This window comes from Chlorocebus sabaeus, chromosome 7 (assembly GCF_047675955.1).
Source record: "Chlorocebus sabaeus isolate Y175 chromosome 7, mChlSab1.0.hap1, whole genome shotgun sequence".
In the NCBI taxonomy this organism is placed as follows: domain Eukaryota; kingdom Metazoa; phylum Chordata; class Mammalia; order Primates; family Cercopithecidae; genus Chlorocebus; species Chlorocebus sabaeus.
The window spans coordinates 61,065,829-61,083,114 of NC_132910.1; the positions used below are offsets into that span (position 1 = coordinate 61,065,829).

Sequence of the window (17,286 nt, forward strand, 5' to 3'; positions counted from 1 at the left end):
AAATCTGGCATAGAATGAGAATGGTGCCAGAAGATGGATAATAAACCTTATGGAAATTCAGGAGTATACCACCTCTGAAGTTGAGTTTCAGTGTTCTGGAGCATGTTGCAAGATCCCCACTAATATAGAAGACAAGTTGCTGCTCCCTGTGCCACTTTCCACAATGTGAGGCACAATGCTTGGTGGCTTTTTTTTTTTGGAAGCTATGTATACAACATTTCAGTGTGCTACTGTACTCCATAACCAAGTAACTTGTAAGGCTGCCAATCTGAGGTGTGGATAGAGCAAAAGAAGGCTCTACATCAACTCAGACTTCAGTGCAAATTGTTTTGCCACTTGGGCTTTATTGACGCAGCAGATCCAACTCGGCAGGGTCTGTGGCAAATACAAATGCCATAACAAGCCTTAACTGGAGAGTCAGACTTCTCTAGGGTTTTAGAGCAGAGCCATGACCTCTTCTGCAAAAAAAACAAAAAACAAAAAACAACTTACCTTTGTGAGAGTAGCTCTTAGATTGTTATTGAGCTGTCTAGTATAGGATGTCGAATGTCCTTGGGATCTATGCTGACCAGTGTGAACCAAGCAGTAGGAGTGAATATGCACAGTAGCGATCTATCGTTAAGTGGCAGCTTAACATTAGTATATAAGGGATCAGACTCAGCAGATCCTAAAGTCAGTTGCATGAGCAGGCAGCTCCGACTCATGACACCGCTTCCTTTCCCTGCATTCACATTTATGGCCTTATGGGGATGTTTTCCTATAATTAGTTAAGGGAGAAACTAAAACCTGAATTTAAGACAAAGTGCTGGCATCAACTGGTCTGCTATAGTATTAGTCTAATAATAAATCCTCTTTGTGGGCAAAACTTCAAGCAGTACAGTGATTGACACTTTATATGTATATCTCAAAAGATGTAGATCTGTGTAGCTTCATAGGCAATGGCAAATGACTAGATGACAAAGGTCTTGGCAGGAACAGGATTAGAAAATTGGGGACAAGGAGGTTGGGAGAAGAGGGATTTGAATGAACTTCACGAAATGGACACAGCACATGAGATAGTTGTGTTCCATATCAATGCACCCCAAAGGGCATCTGCAGCAAAATTTGTCCATCTCAATCAGGTGGAGAAGGTGACCCATCCTGTGAATATCAGCCTCTTTCTGTAGCCACCCCAGCATTTGCTCAATGGTTCATGTACAAAGTTACCATACTTGTAAGGATAGAAGCTATGTGTGGGCTAAATATTATGGATATCCCTTCACCAAGGCTGATCTGGCTACTGCCACTGTTATTTCTAAGCGTTGTCAGCTGAGACCTACTTTGATTCCTCAATATAGCATCATTCCTTGGGGAAAACTGGTAGCCACCTGATATGTTGATTACATTGTACCCCCTTGATATGGAGCATTTGTCCTCAATGGAATAGACACACAATCTCGATATGGATTTGCCTGCCCAGATTGCAGTGTTTCTGCTACCACCACCATCTGTGGGCTTACAGAATGCCTTCATCATTGCCGTATGACCTCCACAACATTGCTTCTGATCAAGGAACTCATAGCAAAAGAAGTGTGTTAATGGGAATTCACTGCTGTTACTACAACCTGTCACCCTGATATGGTTTGAATTTGTGTCCCTGCCCAAATCTCATGTAATCCCCAAGGTTGGAGGAGGGGCCTGCTGTGAGGTGATTGGATTGGATCATAGGGGCAGATTTCCCCCTTGCTATTCTTGTGATAGTGAGTTCTCATGAGATCAGATTGATTAAAAGTGTGTAGCACCTACCCCTGATTTCTCTTCCTCCTCCTCTGGTCATGTAAAACGTACCTGCTTCTGCTTAGCCTTTGGCCATGATTGTACGTTTCCTGGGGCCTCCCCAGCCATGCTTCCTGTACAGCCTGTGGAATTGTGAGTCAGTTAAGCCTTTTCTTTATAAATTACCCAGTCTCAAGTAATTCTTTATAGCAATGCAGGGACAGACTACTACAGACCCCCCAAAGCAGCTGACCTGGCAGAAAGGTGGAATGTTCTTCTAAAGACTCAGTTATGGTGATGATTGGAGTATCATCCTACAGGATACAGTATATGCTTTGAATAAGCAACCAACATTTTTCTCCTCTAGCCAGACACACAGGCCTGAGAATCAAGAATTGAAAGTGAAATCATTCCCTTAATATAGTCCCCGAATTTTAGGGTCTTAGTTTACAAAGGAGAGATGCTTAGTTCTCAAAGGGACACAGCATCGTTCCAACTGTACTGGAAGTTATGAGTATTACGTAGCCATTTGGGGCTCCTTCTGTCAACAACCAGAAGGAGAATCGTCTGGATTATGAAGAGGAATTGATTTGCTGTGACATAACTGGGCAAGGAGGACTATGTCTAGAGGATTTTTCCAGAGTGCCTCTTAATACTTCTATGTTCAGTACTAAAAGTTAATGAAATATAACAGCCTAGTAAAAGAATGGATCACTGATGATTCAAACTCTTCAAAAGTAAGATTTGCATCTCCCACCAGGTAAAGAATGCCAACCAACCAACATTCCGTACTGTGCTGAAGGGAAATTAGAAGACAATCTGAGAGGCATAATGGGAATAAATTTGATAGTGAAAAAGAATTCACTTCTAGCACTAGATCTGTCACAGTATGTTAGACTGACTGTAATAGAAAGAATATGGGTTTGCAAGCCAAACAACAAAATTTGAATTATAGTTCCTCTGTTAGCTGTGTGACCTGGGGCAAGTCTCTAAACTTCTCTGAGCTTTCATATCCCTACTAGAGAATAATAGTTCCTTGGTAAGAGTTTTGTGAGAATTATATGGAACGAGTATGTAAAGTTTCTTGTGCAGCACCCGGCTTGTAGTAAATACTTGATAAATGGCAGTCAATGTCTTAATAAAATAACAGCACAACAGTAAGAATAGTAATAATACTCCCACATCGAGCCTGCCCTTTGCCCTCCTATCACTTTCCACCTTCACTGAAATTATTCCACACTGGACATGGAAAACCAAAATATTATCATGTGGGCTGCTGCCTCCTCCACTGTTTACTGTGATCGATGTATTAACTACACTTTTTGCTTCAGACTCTCCAGTACAGATGGGTATACAGAAAGAAGCAAGTAGTCTTAGTTCATTACATGTACATACCATCAGACTGCAAAACTCGATGCTCACCAGTAAGCCACAATTGTGGGTTTTTTGTTTTTGTTTTTTGTTTGTTTGTTTTGCTATCAGGTTTATTCTAAAAAGACTATCTCAGGCTTTTGACCTATCTGTTTATTAAAATAGTGGTTATGACCTCTTAAACTTCTGAGCCTGTAAACATGGTGTTCCTCCTGCTAAGAACTCATCTTTACTTTTTTATCTGGTTTACTGCTCTTCCTCCTTCAGTTATTAGTGTATACAGATGCCAGCCTGTCCCTTACCACTAGCCTGGGCCGGGTCTCCCTGCTGTATATTCCCATATGCCCTTACAGTTAGTTTTCCTATTCTAACCTTTATGTCACTTTACTTAATTACTTGTTCACCAGGTGAACAAGCTTCCCCACTAGGTTCTATGTAAAGTAAGAACACAGAACTCATCTTTTAAAAAAAAAATTCTTAAGTCTCAATTTTTAAAATAATTTTTATTTTTATTTCAATAGTTTTGGGGGGTACAGGTGGTTTTGGTTACATGGATAAATCCTTTAGTGGTGATTTCTGCTATTTTGATGCACCCATCGCCATCACCCAAGCAGTATACACTGTACCTAATATGTAGTCTTTTTTTGTTGTTTTTTGTTTTTTTTGTTTTGTGAGTTGGAGTCTTGTTCTGTCACCCAGGCTGGAGTGCAGTAGCTCAATCTCGGCTCACTGCAACCTCTGCCTCCCAGATTGAAGTGGTTCTCATGCCTCAGGCACCCAAGTAACTGGGACTACAGGCACACACCAACACGCCCAGCTAATTTTTGTATTTTTAGTAGAGACGGGGTTTCACCATGTTGGGCAGGCTGGTCTTGAACTCCGGGCCTCAAGCAATCCACCCACCCTGGCCTCCCAAAGTGCTAGGACTACAGGCATGAGCCACCTCGCCTGGCCCCAATATGTAGTCTTTTATCCCTCATCCCCACCCAACCTTCCCCCCACCTGAATCGCCAAAGTACATTATATCATTCTTACATCTTTGCATCCTCATAGCTTAGCCCTCACTTATAAGCTAGAACATACTATATTTGGTTTTCCATTCTGGAGTCACTTCACTTAGAATGATGGCCCCCAACTCCATCTAAGTTGCTACAAAGGACATTATTTTGTTCTTTTTATGGCTGAGTAGTATTCCATGGTGGGTGGGTGTGTGTGTGTGTGTGTGTGTGTGTGGTATAAATATATATATACCACATTTTCTTTATTTACTCATTGGGTGATGGGCATTCAGGTTTGTTCCATATTTTTGCAGTTGCAAATTGTGCTGCTATAAACGTGTGTGCAGGTGTCTTTTTCATATGATGACTTCTTCCTTTGTGTAGATACCCAGTAGTGGGATTGCAGGATTGAATGGTAGATCTACTTTTAATTCTTTAAGGAATCTCCATACTGTTTTCCATAGTGGTTGGACTAGTTTACATTACCACCAGCAGTATAAAAGTGTTTTCTTTTCACCACATCCACACCAACATCTATTGTTTTTTCACTTCTTAATTATGGCTATTCTTGCAGGAGTAAGTTGATATCTCATTGTGTTTTTAATTTGCATTTCCCTGATAATTAGTGATGTTGAGCATTTTTTGACATTTGTGGGCTGTTTGTATATCTTCTTTTGTCTATTCACATCCTTTGTCCACTTTTTGATGAGATTATTTGTGTTTTTCTTGTTGATTTGTTTGAACTCTTTGTAGATTCTAGATATTAGTTCTTTGTCAAATACACAGTTTGTGAATATAGAAACTTATCTTTTTTATTCATCACCTACCATCAGCCTAGAACAGTGTCTGGCAAATCCCCATGTACTACTAACCACAAGTTTGTGTGTTTCTATTATTTTTAAAGATGGTTGTAGTTTTTTTTTTTTTTTTTTGAGACAGTGTCTCGCTCTGTCACCCAGGCTGGAGTGCAATGGAGTGATCTCGGCTCACTGCAACCTCCGCCTCCCTGGTTCAAGTGATTCTCCTGTCTCAGCCTCCCGAGTAGCTGGTATTACAGGTGCACACCACCATGCCTGGCTAATTTTTTGTGTTTTAGTAGAGATGAGGTTTCACCATGTTGCCCAGGCTGGTCTCAAACTCCTGAGTTCAGGCAATCCACCCACCTCGGTCTCCCAAAGTGCTGGGATTATAGGCGTGAGCCACTGCGCCCGGCCTAAAGGTGGTTGTAGTTTTAAAGTACTGTTTTATTATTGATCTATTAAGTTTATTCAGCAGATATTTGAGAACCTACTACTTAGGTGCTGGTGATAGAGCAGTGAACAAAACAGACAAGGTCTCTTCTGTCATGGAGCTTACATTCCAGTTGGGGGAGACAGATTTTAAAATTATGTAATATGTCAGGTAATGATTAAATGCTAAGGGAAAAAAAAAAAGCAGATAAGGGCTAACTGGCAGGAAGTAGAAGTTAACACAACCAACCGCATCTCAGCTCACTGCAACCTCCGCCTGCTGGGTTCAAGCGATTCTCCTGCCTCAGCCTCCCGAGTAGCTGGGATTACAGGTGCCTGCCACCATGCCCAGATAATTTTTGTATTTTTTTAGTGGAGACGGGGTTTCACCATGTTGGCCAGGCTGGCCTTGAACTCCAGACCTCAGGTGATTCACCCGCGTCGGCCTCCCGAAGTGCTGGGATTACAGGTGTGAGCCACCGCACCCAGTGAACCCCATTTTTAAAGGTTTTTTTCTTCTTTTTTTTTAAACGAGAAAATAGGTACATGTTGGTCAGTGCTAACTGTCCATATTCACATAGACACACAGTGTACTTTCTGAGCCCAGTATACAGAGAAAGGAGGCAAGAAGCTAGAATTCTATGGACTGCTACGCAGGGGCCTAGCACCCTCCAGCTTCCAGCAGAGCGAAGGGAGCAGGTTTTTTTTTTTTTCCCACAGAGCTCGGTGGTGTTGACTCCATACAGTTTTTATTCAGTCAGGAAGGGATAACAATGAATTTCAAACAGAAGGGTAAAGACTCTTTTCTCATTGTATTCTGCTCAAGATATTTCTCCCAAATAAGTGTAGAAAAAGGAGACCTCAAGAATAAGGCAACTGAGCACAAGAGGCAAAAACAAAACAAAACAGACTACAACTTGCCCCCAGGGACTGGATAAAATTTAAAAGGGGGAAGGTTGGAATCCGTCAGTGTTCTGTTAGTCATCTCTTTCATCCTCCTGTCCCTCCCCTTCATCATCATCTTCTTCACCTTCATCTTCATCCCCTTCTTCATCAATGTCTTCTAATCCTTCCTCCTCCTCCTCATTATCATCTTCTTCTCTTTCTTCATCATCCATATCGGGAACCAAGCAGTACTGTAATGGGTTTGGCCAAATATCACCTTTGATGTCCTCTCCTAAGTCATCGGCGTCTGCATCAGAATGGTCAGTAAACCAGGTCAAGAAGCTCTCTGGTGCCTCATGCTGCCTCTTCCTGCTGGCTTTATTCTGCATTTGACTTAAATGTTTACTCACATCCTTTCCAGACTTCCATTTGATTTCAGTGGACTTTGAAGATGGATTAACTCTCATTCAGATTAAATTATTTGAAGAGAACTTTATTTTCAAAGTAAGGATTTTCATCAAAATAAAAATCTACTCTGTAACCTGATTTAATATCTTCAAATTCTGTCACTTCAACTCTGGTCAAATAATGCAATGCCTCTTCGTTTTCGTTCCCCAGCAGTGCAGACACTTGTGGATGATTGCCAAACGTTGTTACCCCAAAACTTAGGATTTTGGAGATCAATTCTGACCTCTTCTAAAAAAATTGTTGGCAGAGTTTGTTATATTTCTGTTCTACTTTCAAAATCTCCTCACGTCTTGTTCATTAAGTCTGTCTATTTCATTTTGTATTTATCAATGTGTTCAATTGCTTCTTGCTGTTCTTTTTTGCCCTTCTTCAGCAAGCCTACAGAGGCCGAAGTCTCCTCTGGTTGCAGAGCAGGAGGTGGTCTTGGTGTCTTCTTTTGAGACAGGAGGGGAGACTGGCATTTGGGGGCCATGCTGCTAGGGAAGCCCAAGAACCAGACCACCAGTCTCCTTGCTCTTCAGGAAGCAGGCAGAAAACTCTAATTTCTTGTATTTAATTTCATGAACTTAGCTTATATGTTAGCAAGTTTAAGGTCACTTTTGAGATTCCCTTTGAGGCCTACCATGTGGTCATTACATTGTGAATCATCCATATATGTTTGAAATAATGTGTACTCTCATTTGGGTACAGAGTTCTTTATGACTCTATTAGAAATGGAGGTCCAGGACCTGGAGGCAGAATAGGGAAAGGAATATCCTTCTCTATATACCATTAAAATTCAATCAAAGGGGGAGGCCTAATGGATAACAGGAGTATTCCTGGAAGCCATTCCTACATGGGCATGACTAGCAATATCTTAACAGTACATGGAAATGACCGTGAACCGCACAAAAATATCCCACTAAACCCAAAGTAAATGTGTCTCCAGCTCAGCTTGCTCTTTGCTTCCTAGAGAGACAGAAAGTAGATTTGTAGTTGCCTGGGGCTGGAGGTAAGAGTGGAGAGTGATGCAAATGAGCCTGAGGAATCTTTCTAGAGTGATGGAAATGTTCTAATTGATTGTGGTGACTGTTGCATAACTCTGTAAATTTGCCAAAAATAACTTTTAATAAGTCAAAGTTACATAGATCATACCTTAATAGAGCTGTTTACAAAGTTTTTTTTGAAAGTGAGATCAGAGATTCAAATGTGAAAAGGCTGTGACATATAATACTTATGAACTAGCTCACACTGAGTAATCGTTTTGTCTCATCAAGAGTCCTATATACTGTGGGGAAGTTTGTCGTGCACCCGAAACATCTATGTGTGCTGAGTGACTTTGTGGACAGTGCCTCCCCGGTAAACCCGCTCTGTCTGCAGTGTCCGGAGCTTCTCCCACAGCAGTTTGCTGATCCCACCTTTGTGGCCAGATTCTGTGCTGCAAAATGGACATCTCTTCCCCCTCTCCTCCAGTCCCCTTCTTCCTAATAAAACTCTTTTCTGGAGAAGCTGAGGTCAACATCAAATTTCAAATATTTAAAGTGGATACAAAACTATTTCAACAATGCAGACAATTAGGTGCATTGTTGTGGTCAATGGAGTTGTTTGTAAAACATGTCTCCTGATATCCTACACAACAAATTTCCATCCTAATAGGTACAGACTGTTTTTGACAACTGCATTCACAGTTAGGATTGGTGCAGAGCCATATACTCCTGGACTTTTAATACTGCACGGCAAGAAGATTATGACAGATTATAACTGCAGAGTTACCCACAACAGATATATTTCTAGTCTGTTTCTCAGTGGTCTCTCCATGTTCATTTTAAAGTGTGAAAGAAAAGTGAGGGCCTGAGATAACTCACCACTGCCCAAAGGCTCCTTTCTTGCTTGTCATGACCCAAATTGATCTCAGAGATGATCCGTCTATTATTGAGAAAATTACCAAAAACAAACAGAAGCCTATCACTTCAGAGACTGCCGAAAAGCCAGCCCACAACCTGAAGGCTGTCTAGTATATGGACGGTCCTGCACCCACACAGCAAGACCTAAAGAATGGATTTGACCTGGAGCCTCCAGAACTGAAGAAGAGCTGCAAGCCTATGCTGCTGTCAACATCTCTCCAGAGCCCTTTCTGCATGGCTGGTGTAGGCATCATACTAAAAGCAATGTTTAAATCAAACCAAAGATTAAACATTAAAATGCATTTCTGCAATAATGACAGATACCCTGCACCAACTCACACGCATCCCTGTGAGACAGGGATTATAGGTATGGCCCCCTTCTCCCTCCCAATACTAGTTAATTCTGAGTAATTGTGTATTGTTAGAAAAGTGATCAGTACTCATTTTTGGTTTTTGTTTCAAAAAACAATTTTGTTTTTACTTAAAAGCAAGGCATGCTTGTGATGACTGTGTAACAGACTAATCGGAATTGTTGAAGCTGCTCCCTGAGTCCATTCTGGAGGGTAATCTGGGACATCTTAGTGGGGTATTATTTTTTCTCTTTTTTGGAGGAGGAGTGTTTGTAGGGTTTGTTTTTTAGTCCTTTTTCTTTTCTTTCTTTCTTTCTTTTTTTTTTGATTCATTAACCAGTGGTTAGTCCTTAAAAAGAGAAGCATGGATTGATTCCATATTCGACTTCTTAGATCTAGCTTAAAAAACATGTTCCCTATATGGGGTGCTTTTAGGAAAGAATATAGTAAATGCCTTATTTAATAACATACTCCTTTTTGAAAGTCACCCTTTCTCCCCACCCTTGAGTAGGCTCAGTATTTGATGAAACTCATGAAAGTGGGTGGAAATTGTCTTGCCCCTGTTCTTTTCAGGGATGCACTAAATAAATGACTGTGACTTTCAAGGAAATTTGTTTGCCAGTTGCTGATTTTTGGGGAAGTTAATTTCTAACTTCTTTCACTGATGAATAAAGAAAAGTATTGCACTTTTGAAATTCAACAAGTGGATTGAGTTTGTAATTTAAAAAACATTTTTCCCCGTCAGTCATTGTCTTATATTGCTTATTATAGATTTGCAATAATAGTATATGATGTTTCTAGAATGCAGCTGAAGACCTGGTATGTAGAGGGAATGTGAAGAGCGGTACCAGAAGACCGACATCTATAGAATGATTCACAGCCTCTCAAGTTACAAGGATGGAGACCTGCTTCATGAAGAAGCTGGGGTGTAGTGGGGATGGATAGAACACTTAACAACATGAGGTCAGGGGAATCCCCTCACTTCTGTTTCGCAGACGAGTAACCCAAGAGCCGCCAGATGAGGCTCTCTGGTTTTTTTTTTGAGACATAGTCTACGCCCCAGGCTGTAGTGCAGTGGCGTAATCTCGGCTCACTGCAACCTTTGCCTCCCGGGTTCAAGCAATTCTCCTCCCTCAGCCTCCCGAGTAGCCGGGACTACAGGCGCTTTCCACCACGCCGGGCTAATTTTTGTGTTCTTAGTAGACGCAGGGTTTCACCATGTTGGTCAGGCTGGTCTTGAACTCCTGACCTTGTGATCCGCGCATCTCAGCCTCCCAAAGTGCGTGCTGGGATGATAGGCGTGAGCCACCGCGCCTGGCCGGCTCTCTGGTTTAATAAAAATTGTGGAAAGAATCTTATCGAGATTCTTCATAAATGTTAATAGGGATTTTTATCAGTTTTAGTTGTAGTTTCCAATTTCTAAAAATGTTTAGGTAATTTTTTACACCTTTCAGAACCTAGCTCATGAGTGTTGAATCAATGCTTTCTCATGTCAATTCTTTGTATAGGCATTCTTTTCAGATCTATTAAACAAAAACCCTTCACAAAAACAAAAAACAAAAACAAAAACATACACGTTTCTTTTACTCGGAGCACTAGCTAACAGGAGGAAAAGATTCAGGTAAGGTAATTTGCCTTCCCATATGAACTTAAAGTTTAATGTGTCACTCTCCATCTAGGGCAACTGTATTTTGAAAGACAGACGCTAAGTGAACACAGGTGAATCAGTCTTTAATGGTGAAGTTTTTTACTATCGTAGAAACTTGCGATTCTTTCTCTTTTTTTTTTTTTTTTTTTTTTTTAATTTATTTATTATTATTAAACTTCAAGTTGTAGGGTACATGTGCACAACGTGCAGGTTTGCTACATATGTATACTTGTGCCATGTTGGTGTGCTGCACCCATCAACTCGTCATTTACATCAGGTATAACTCCCAATGCAATCCCTCCCCCCTCCCCCCTCCCCATGATAGGCCCCGGTGTGTGATGTTCCCCTTCCCAAGTCCAAGTGATCTCATTGTTCAGTTCCCACCTACGAGTGAGAACATGCGGTGTTTGGTTTTCTGTTCTTGTGATAGTTTGCTAAGAATGATGGTTTCCAGCTGCATCCATGTCCCTACAAAGGACACAAACTCATCCTTTTTTATGGCTGCATAGTATTCCATGGTGTATATGTGCCACATTTTCTTAATCCAATCTGTCACTGATGGACATTTGGGTTGATTCCAAGTCTTTGCTATTGTGAATAGTGCTGCAATAAACATACGTGTGCATGTGTCCTTATAGCAGCATAATTTATAATCCTTTGGGTATATACCCAGTAATGGGATGGCTGGGTCATATGGTACATCTAGTTCTAGATCCTTGAGGAATCGCCATACTGTTTTCCATAATGGTTGAACTAGTTTACAATCCCACCAACAGTGTAAAAGTGTTCCTATTTCTCCACATCCTCTCCAGCACCTGTTGTTTCCTGACTTTTGAATGATCGCCATTCTAACTGGTGTGAGATGGTATCTCATTGTGGTTTTGATTTGCATTTCTCTGATGGCCAGTGATGATGAGCATTTTTTCATGTGTCTGTTGGCTGTATGAATGTCTTCTTTTGAGAAATGTCTGTTCATATCCTTTGCCCACTTTTGGATGGGGTTGTTTGTTTTTTTCTTGTAAATTTGTTTGAGTTCTTTGTAGGTTCTGGATATTAGCCCTTTGTCAGATGAGTAGATTGCAAAAATTTTCTCCCATTCTGTAGGTTGCCTGCTCACTCTGATGGTAGTTTCTTTTGCTGTGCAGAAGCTCTTTAGTTTGATGAGATCCCATTTGTCAATTTTGGCTTTTGCTGCCATTGCTTTTGGTGTTTTAGACATGAAGTCTTTGCCCATGCCTATGTCCTGAATGGTACTACCTAGGTTTTCCTCTAGGATTTTTATGGTATTAGGTCTAACATTTAAGTCTCTAATCCATCTTGAATTAATTTTCGTATAAGGAGTAAGGAAAGGATCCAGTTTCAGCTTTCTACTTATGGCTAGCCAGTTTTCCCAGCACCATTTATTAAATAGGGAATCCTTTCCCCATTTCTTGTTTCTCTCAGGTTTGTCAAAGATCAGATGGCTGTAGATGTGTGGTATTATTTCTGAGGACTCTGTTCTGTTCCATTGGTCTATATCTCTGTTTTGGTACCAGTACCATGCTGTTTTGGTTACTGTAGCCTTGTAGTAGAGTTTGAAGTCAGGTAGCGTGATGCCTCCAGCTTTGTTCTTTTGACTTAGGATTGTCTTGGAGATGCGGGCTCTTTTTTGGTTCCATATGAACTGTAAAGCAGTTTTTTCCAATTCTGTGAAGAAGCTCATTGGTAGCTTGATGGGGATGGCATTGAATCTATAAATTACCTTGGGCAGTATGGCCATTTTCACGATATTGATTCTTCCTATCCATGAGCATGGTATGTTCTTCCATTTGTTTGTGTCCTCTTTGATTTCACTGAGCAGTGGTTTGTAGTTCTCCTTGAAGAGGTCCTTTACATCCCTTGTAAGTTGGATTCCTAGGTATTTTATTCTCTTTGAAGCAATTGTGAATGGAAGTTCATTCCTGATTTGGCTCTCTGTTTGACTGTCACTGGTGTATAAGAATGCTTGTGATTTTTGCACATTAATTTTGTATCCTGAGACTTTGCTGAAGTTGCTGATCAGCTTAAGGAGATTTTGGGCTGAGACAATGGGGTTTTCTAAATATACAATCATGTCGTCTGCAAACAGGGACAATTTGACTTCTTCTTTTCCTAACTGAATCCCCTTGATTTCTTTCTCTTGCCTGATTGCCCTAGCCAGAACTTCCAACACTATGTTGAATAGGAGTGGTGAGAGAGGGCATCCCTGTCTTGTGCCAGTTTTCAAAGGGAATTTTTCCAGTTTTTGCCCATTCAGTATGATATTGGCTGTGGGTTTGTCATAAATAGCTCTTATGATTTTGAGGTACGTTCCATCAATACCGAATTTATTGAGCGTTTTTAGCATGAAGGGCTGTTGAATTTTGTCAAAAGCCTTTTCTGCATCTATTGAGATAATGATGTGGTTCTTGTCTTTGGTTCTGTTTATATGCTGGATTATGTTTATTGATTTGCGAATGTTGAACCAGCCTTGCATCCCAGGGATGAAGCCCACTTGATCATGGTGGATAAGCTTTTTGATGTGCTGCTGAATCCGGTTTGCCAGTATTTTATTGAGGATTTTTGCATCGATGTTCATCAGGGATATTGGTCTAAAATTCTCTTTTTTTGTTGTGTCTCTGCCAGGCTTTGGTATCAGGATGATGTTGGCCTCATAAAATGAGTTAGGGAGGATTCCCTCTTTTTCTATTGATTGGAATAGTTTCAGAAGGAATGGTACCAGCTCCTCCTTGTACCTCTGGTAGAATTCAGCTGTGAATCCATCTGGTCCTGGACTTTTTTTGGTTGGTAGGCTATTAATTATTGCCTCAATTTCAGAGCCTACTATTGGTCTATTCAGGGATTCAACTTCTTCCTGGTTTAGTCTTGGAAGAGTGTAAGTGTCCAGGAAATTATCCATTTCTTCTAGATTTTCCAGTTTATTTGCGTAGAGGTGTTTATAGTATTCTCTGATGGTAGTTTGTATTTCTGTGGGGTCGGTGGTGATATCCCCTTTATCATTTTTAATTGCATCGATTTGATTCTTCTCTCTTTTCTTCTTTATTAGTCTTGCTAGTGGTCTGTCAATTTTGTTGATCTTTTCAAAAAACCAACTCCTGGATTCATTGATTTTTTGGAGGGTTTTTTGTGTCTCTATCTCCTTCAGTTCTGCTCTGATCTTAGTTATTTCTTGCCTTCTGCTAGCTTTCGAATGTGTTTGCTCTTGCTTCTCTAGTTCTTTTAATTGCGATGTTAGAGTGTCAATTTTAGATCTTTCCTGCTTTCTCTTGTGGGCATTTAGTGCTATAAATTTCCCTCTACACACTGCTTTAAATGTGTCCCAGAGATTCTGGTATGTTGTATCTTTGTTCTCATTGGTTTCAAAGAACATCTTTATTTCTGCCTTCATTTCGTTATGTACCCAGTAGTCATTCAGGAGCAGGTTGTTCAGTTTCCATGTAGTTGAGCGGTTTTGATTGAGTTTCTTAGTCCTGAGTTCTAATTTGATTGCACTGTGGTCTGAGAGACAGTTTGTTATAATTTCTGTTCTTGTACATTTGCTGAGGAGTGCTTTACTTCCAATTACGTGGTCAATTTTGGAGTAAGTACGATGTGGTGCTGAGAAGAATGTATATTCTGTTGATTTGGGGTGGAGAGTTCTATAGATGTCTATTAGGTCTGCTTGCTGCAGAGATGAGTTCAATTCCTGGATATCCTTGTTAACTTTCTGTCTCGTTGATCTGTCTAATGTTGACAGTGGAGTGTTGAAGTCTCCCATTATTATTGTATGGGAGTCTAAGTCTCTTTGTAAGTCTCTAAGGACTTGCTTTATGAATCTGGGTGCTCCTGTATTGGGTGCATATATATTTAGGATAGTTAGCTCTTCCTGTTGAATTGATCCCTTTACCATTATGTAATGGCCTTCTTTGTCTCTTTTGATCTTTGATGGTTTAAAGTCTGTTTTATCAGAGACTAGTATTGCAACCCCCGCTTTTTTGTGTTCTCCATTTGCTTGGTAACTCTTCCTCCATCCCTTTATTTTGAGCCTATGTATGTCTCTGCGTGTGAGATGGGTCTCCTGAATACAGCAGACTGATGGGTCTTGACTCTTTATCCAGTTTGCCAGTCTGTGTCTTTTAATTGGAGCATTTAGTCCATTTACATTTAAGGTTAAGATTGTTATGTGTGAACTTGATCCTGCCATTATGATATTAACTGGTTATTTTGCTCGTTAGTTGATGCAGTTTCTTCCTAGCCTTGATGGTCTTTACATTTTGGCATGTTTTTGCAATGGCTGGTACCGGTTGTTCCTTTCCATGTTTAGTGCTTCCTTCAGGGTCTCTTGTAAGGCAGGCCTAGTGGTGACAAAATCTCTAAGCATTTGCTTATCTGTAAAGGATTTTATTTCTCCTTCACTTATGAAACTTAGTTTGGCTGGATATAAAATTCTGGGTTTAAAATTCTTTTCTTTAAGAATGTTGAATATTGGCCCCCACTCTCTTCTGGCTTGAAGAGTTTCTGCCGAGAGATCTGCTGTTAGTCTGATGGGCTTCCCTTTGTGGGTAACCTGACCTTTCTCTCTGGCTGCCCTTAAGATTTTTTCCTTCATTTCAACTTTGGTGAATCTGGCAATTATGTGTCTTGGAGTTGCTCTTCTCGAGGAGTATCTTTGTGGCGTTCTCTGTATTTCCTGGATTTGAATGTTGGCCTGCCCTACTAGGTTGGGGAAGTTCTCCTGGATATCCTGAAGAGTGTTTTCCAACTTGGTTCCATTTTCCCCCTCACTTTCAGGCACCCCAATCAGACGTAGATTTGGTCTTTTTACATAATCCCATACTTCTTGCAGGCTTTGTTCATTTCTTTTTCTTCTTTTTTCTTTTGGTTTCTCTTCTCGCTTCATTTCATTCATTTGATCCTCCATCGCTGACATTCTTTCTTCCAGTTGATCGAGTCGGTTACTGAAGCTTGTGCATTTGTCACGTATTTCTCGTGCCATGGTTTTCGTCTCTTTCATTTCGTTTGTGAGCTTCTCTGCATTAATTACTCTAGCCATCAATTCTTCCACTTTTTTTTCAAGATTTTTAGTTTCTTTGCGCTGGGTACGTAATTCCTCCTTTAGCTCTGAGAAATTTGATGGACTGAAGCCTTCTTCTCTCATCTCGTCGAAGTCATTCTCCGTCCAGCTTTGATCCGTTGCTGGCGATGAGCTGCGCTCCTTTGCCGGGGGAGATGCGCTCTTATTTTTTGAATTTCCAGCTTTTCTGCCCTGCTTTTTCCCCATCTTTGTGGTTTTATCTGCCTCTGGTCTTTGATGATGGTGATGTACTGATGGGGTTTTGGTGTAGGTGTCCTTCCTGTTTGATAGCTTTCCTTCTAACAGTCAGGATCCTCAGCTGTAGGTTGTAGCTGTAGGAGATTGCTTGAGGTCCACTCCAGACCCTGTTTGCCTGGGTATCAGCAGCAGAGGCTGCAGAAGATAGAATATTTCTGAACAGCGAGTGTACCTGTCTGATTCTTGCTTTGGAATCTTCCTCTCAGGGGTGTACTCCACCCTGTGAGGTGTGGGGTGTCAGACTGCCCCTAGTGGGGGATGTCTCCCAGTTAGGCTACTCAGGGGTCAGGGACCCACTTGAGCAGGGAGTCTGTCCCTTCTCAGATCTCAACCTCCGTGTTGGGAGATCCACTGCTCTCTTCAAAGCTGTCAGACAGAGTCATTTGCGTCTGCAGAGCTGCTGCGTTTGTTATTATTTACTGTGCCCTGTCCCCAGAGGTGGAGTCTACAGAGACAGGCAGGTTTCCTTGAGCTGCTGTGAGCTCCACCCAGTTCGAGCTTCCCAGCAGCTTTGTTTACCTACTTAAGCCTCAGCAATGGCGGGCGCCCCTCCCCCAGCCTCGCTGCTGCCTTGCCGGTAGATCACAGACTGCTGTGCTAGCAATGAGGGAGGCTCCGTGGGTGTGGGACACTCCCGGCCAGGTGTGGGATATGATCTCCTGGTGTGCCTGTCTGCTTAAAGCGCAGTATTGGGGTGGGAGTTACCCGATTTTCCAGGTGTTGTGTGTCTCAGTTCCCCTGGCTAGGAAAAGGGATTCCCTTCCCCCTTGCGCTTTCCAGGTGAGGCAATGCCTCGCCCTGCTTCAGCTCTCGCTGGTCGGGCTGCAGCAGCTGACCAGCACCGATCGTCTGGCACTCCCCAGTGAGATGAACCCAGTACCTCAGTTGAAAATGCAGAAATCGCCGGTCTTCTGTGTCGCTCGCGCTGGGAGTTCGAGACTGGAGCTGTTCCTATTCGGCCATCTTGCTCCGCCCCCCTTTCTCTTTTCAATAAGGAAAGGAGACCGCCAGGAGTGATTTGCCACTTGTTGCATGTTTGCCAACTTTTATTCATTAACTGAAGCCTCTTACTGAATCAGGAGATAAAAATGCGGGGTGCCCAGTTAAATTTGAATTCAGATAAACACCAAATAATTTAGTATATCCCAGATATTTCATTTTTAAAAAACAAATGTGACCCATGCAATATTTGGGACATACTTATACTGAAACACTATTTGTATCTAAAATTCAAGTTTAACTGGGCATCCTATATTTTATCTAACAACCCTACTGTAAGCTAGCTGTGCGAAAGCTTGGTTTAGGTTGCTCTTAAATGCCTTTGGTTTTTTTTTTCAAAAATAAGTAGTCTCAAAGTATTCGATTTCCCA

The 17,286-nt window shown here is 41.4% G+C and overlaps 1 protein-coding gene and 1 pseudogene across 1 annotated transcript; one reads left to right on the forward strand and one right to left on the reverse strand.

Annotated features, from left to right (window-relative positions):
- Window positions 1–6,058: 6,058 nt before the first annotated feature.
- LOC103236705 (protein SET-like) lies at window positions 6,059–6,850 on the reverse strand. Its single transcript, XM_073017824.1, has one exon. The coding sequence runs from the start codon at window positions 6,703–6,705 to the stop codon at window positions 6,331–6,333; it is 375 nt and encodes a 124-aa protein (XP_072873925.1). The 5' UTR covers window positions 6,706–6,850; the 3' UTR covers window positions 6,059–6,330.
- Window positions 6,851–7,440: 590 nt separating this feature from the next.
- On the forward strand, window positions 7,441–10,255 carry LOC103236102 (cell division control protein 42 homolog; annotated as a pseudogene).
- Window positions 10,256–17,286: the final 7,031 nt, after the last annotated feature.

Bases quoted from the DNA above. Each gene is read 5' to 3' on its own strand.
- LOC103236705 (XM_073017824.1), bottom strand. From the start codon at position 6,705: ATGAGAGTTAATCCATCTTCAAAGTCCACTGAAATCAAATGGAAGTCT.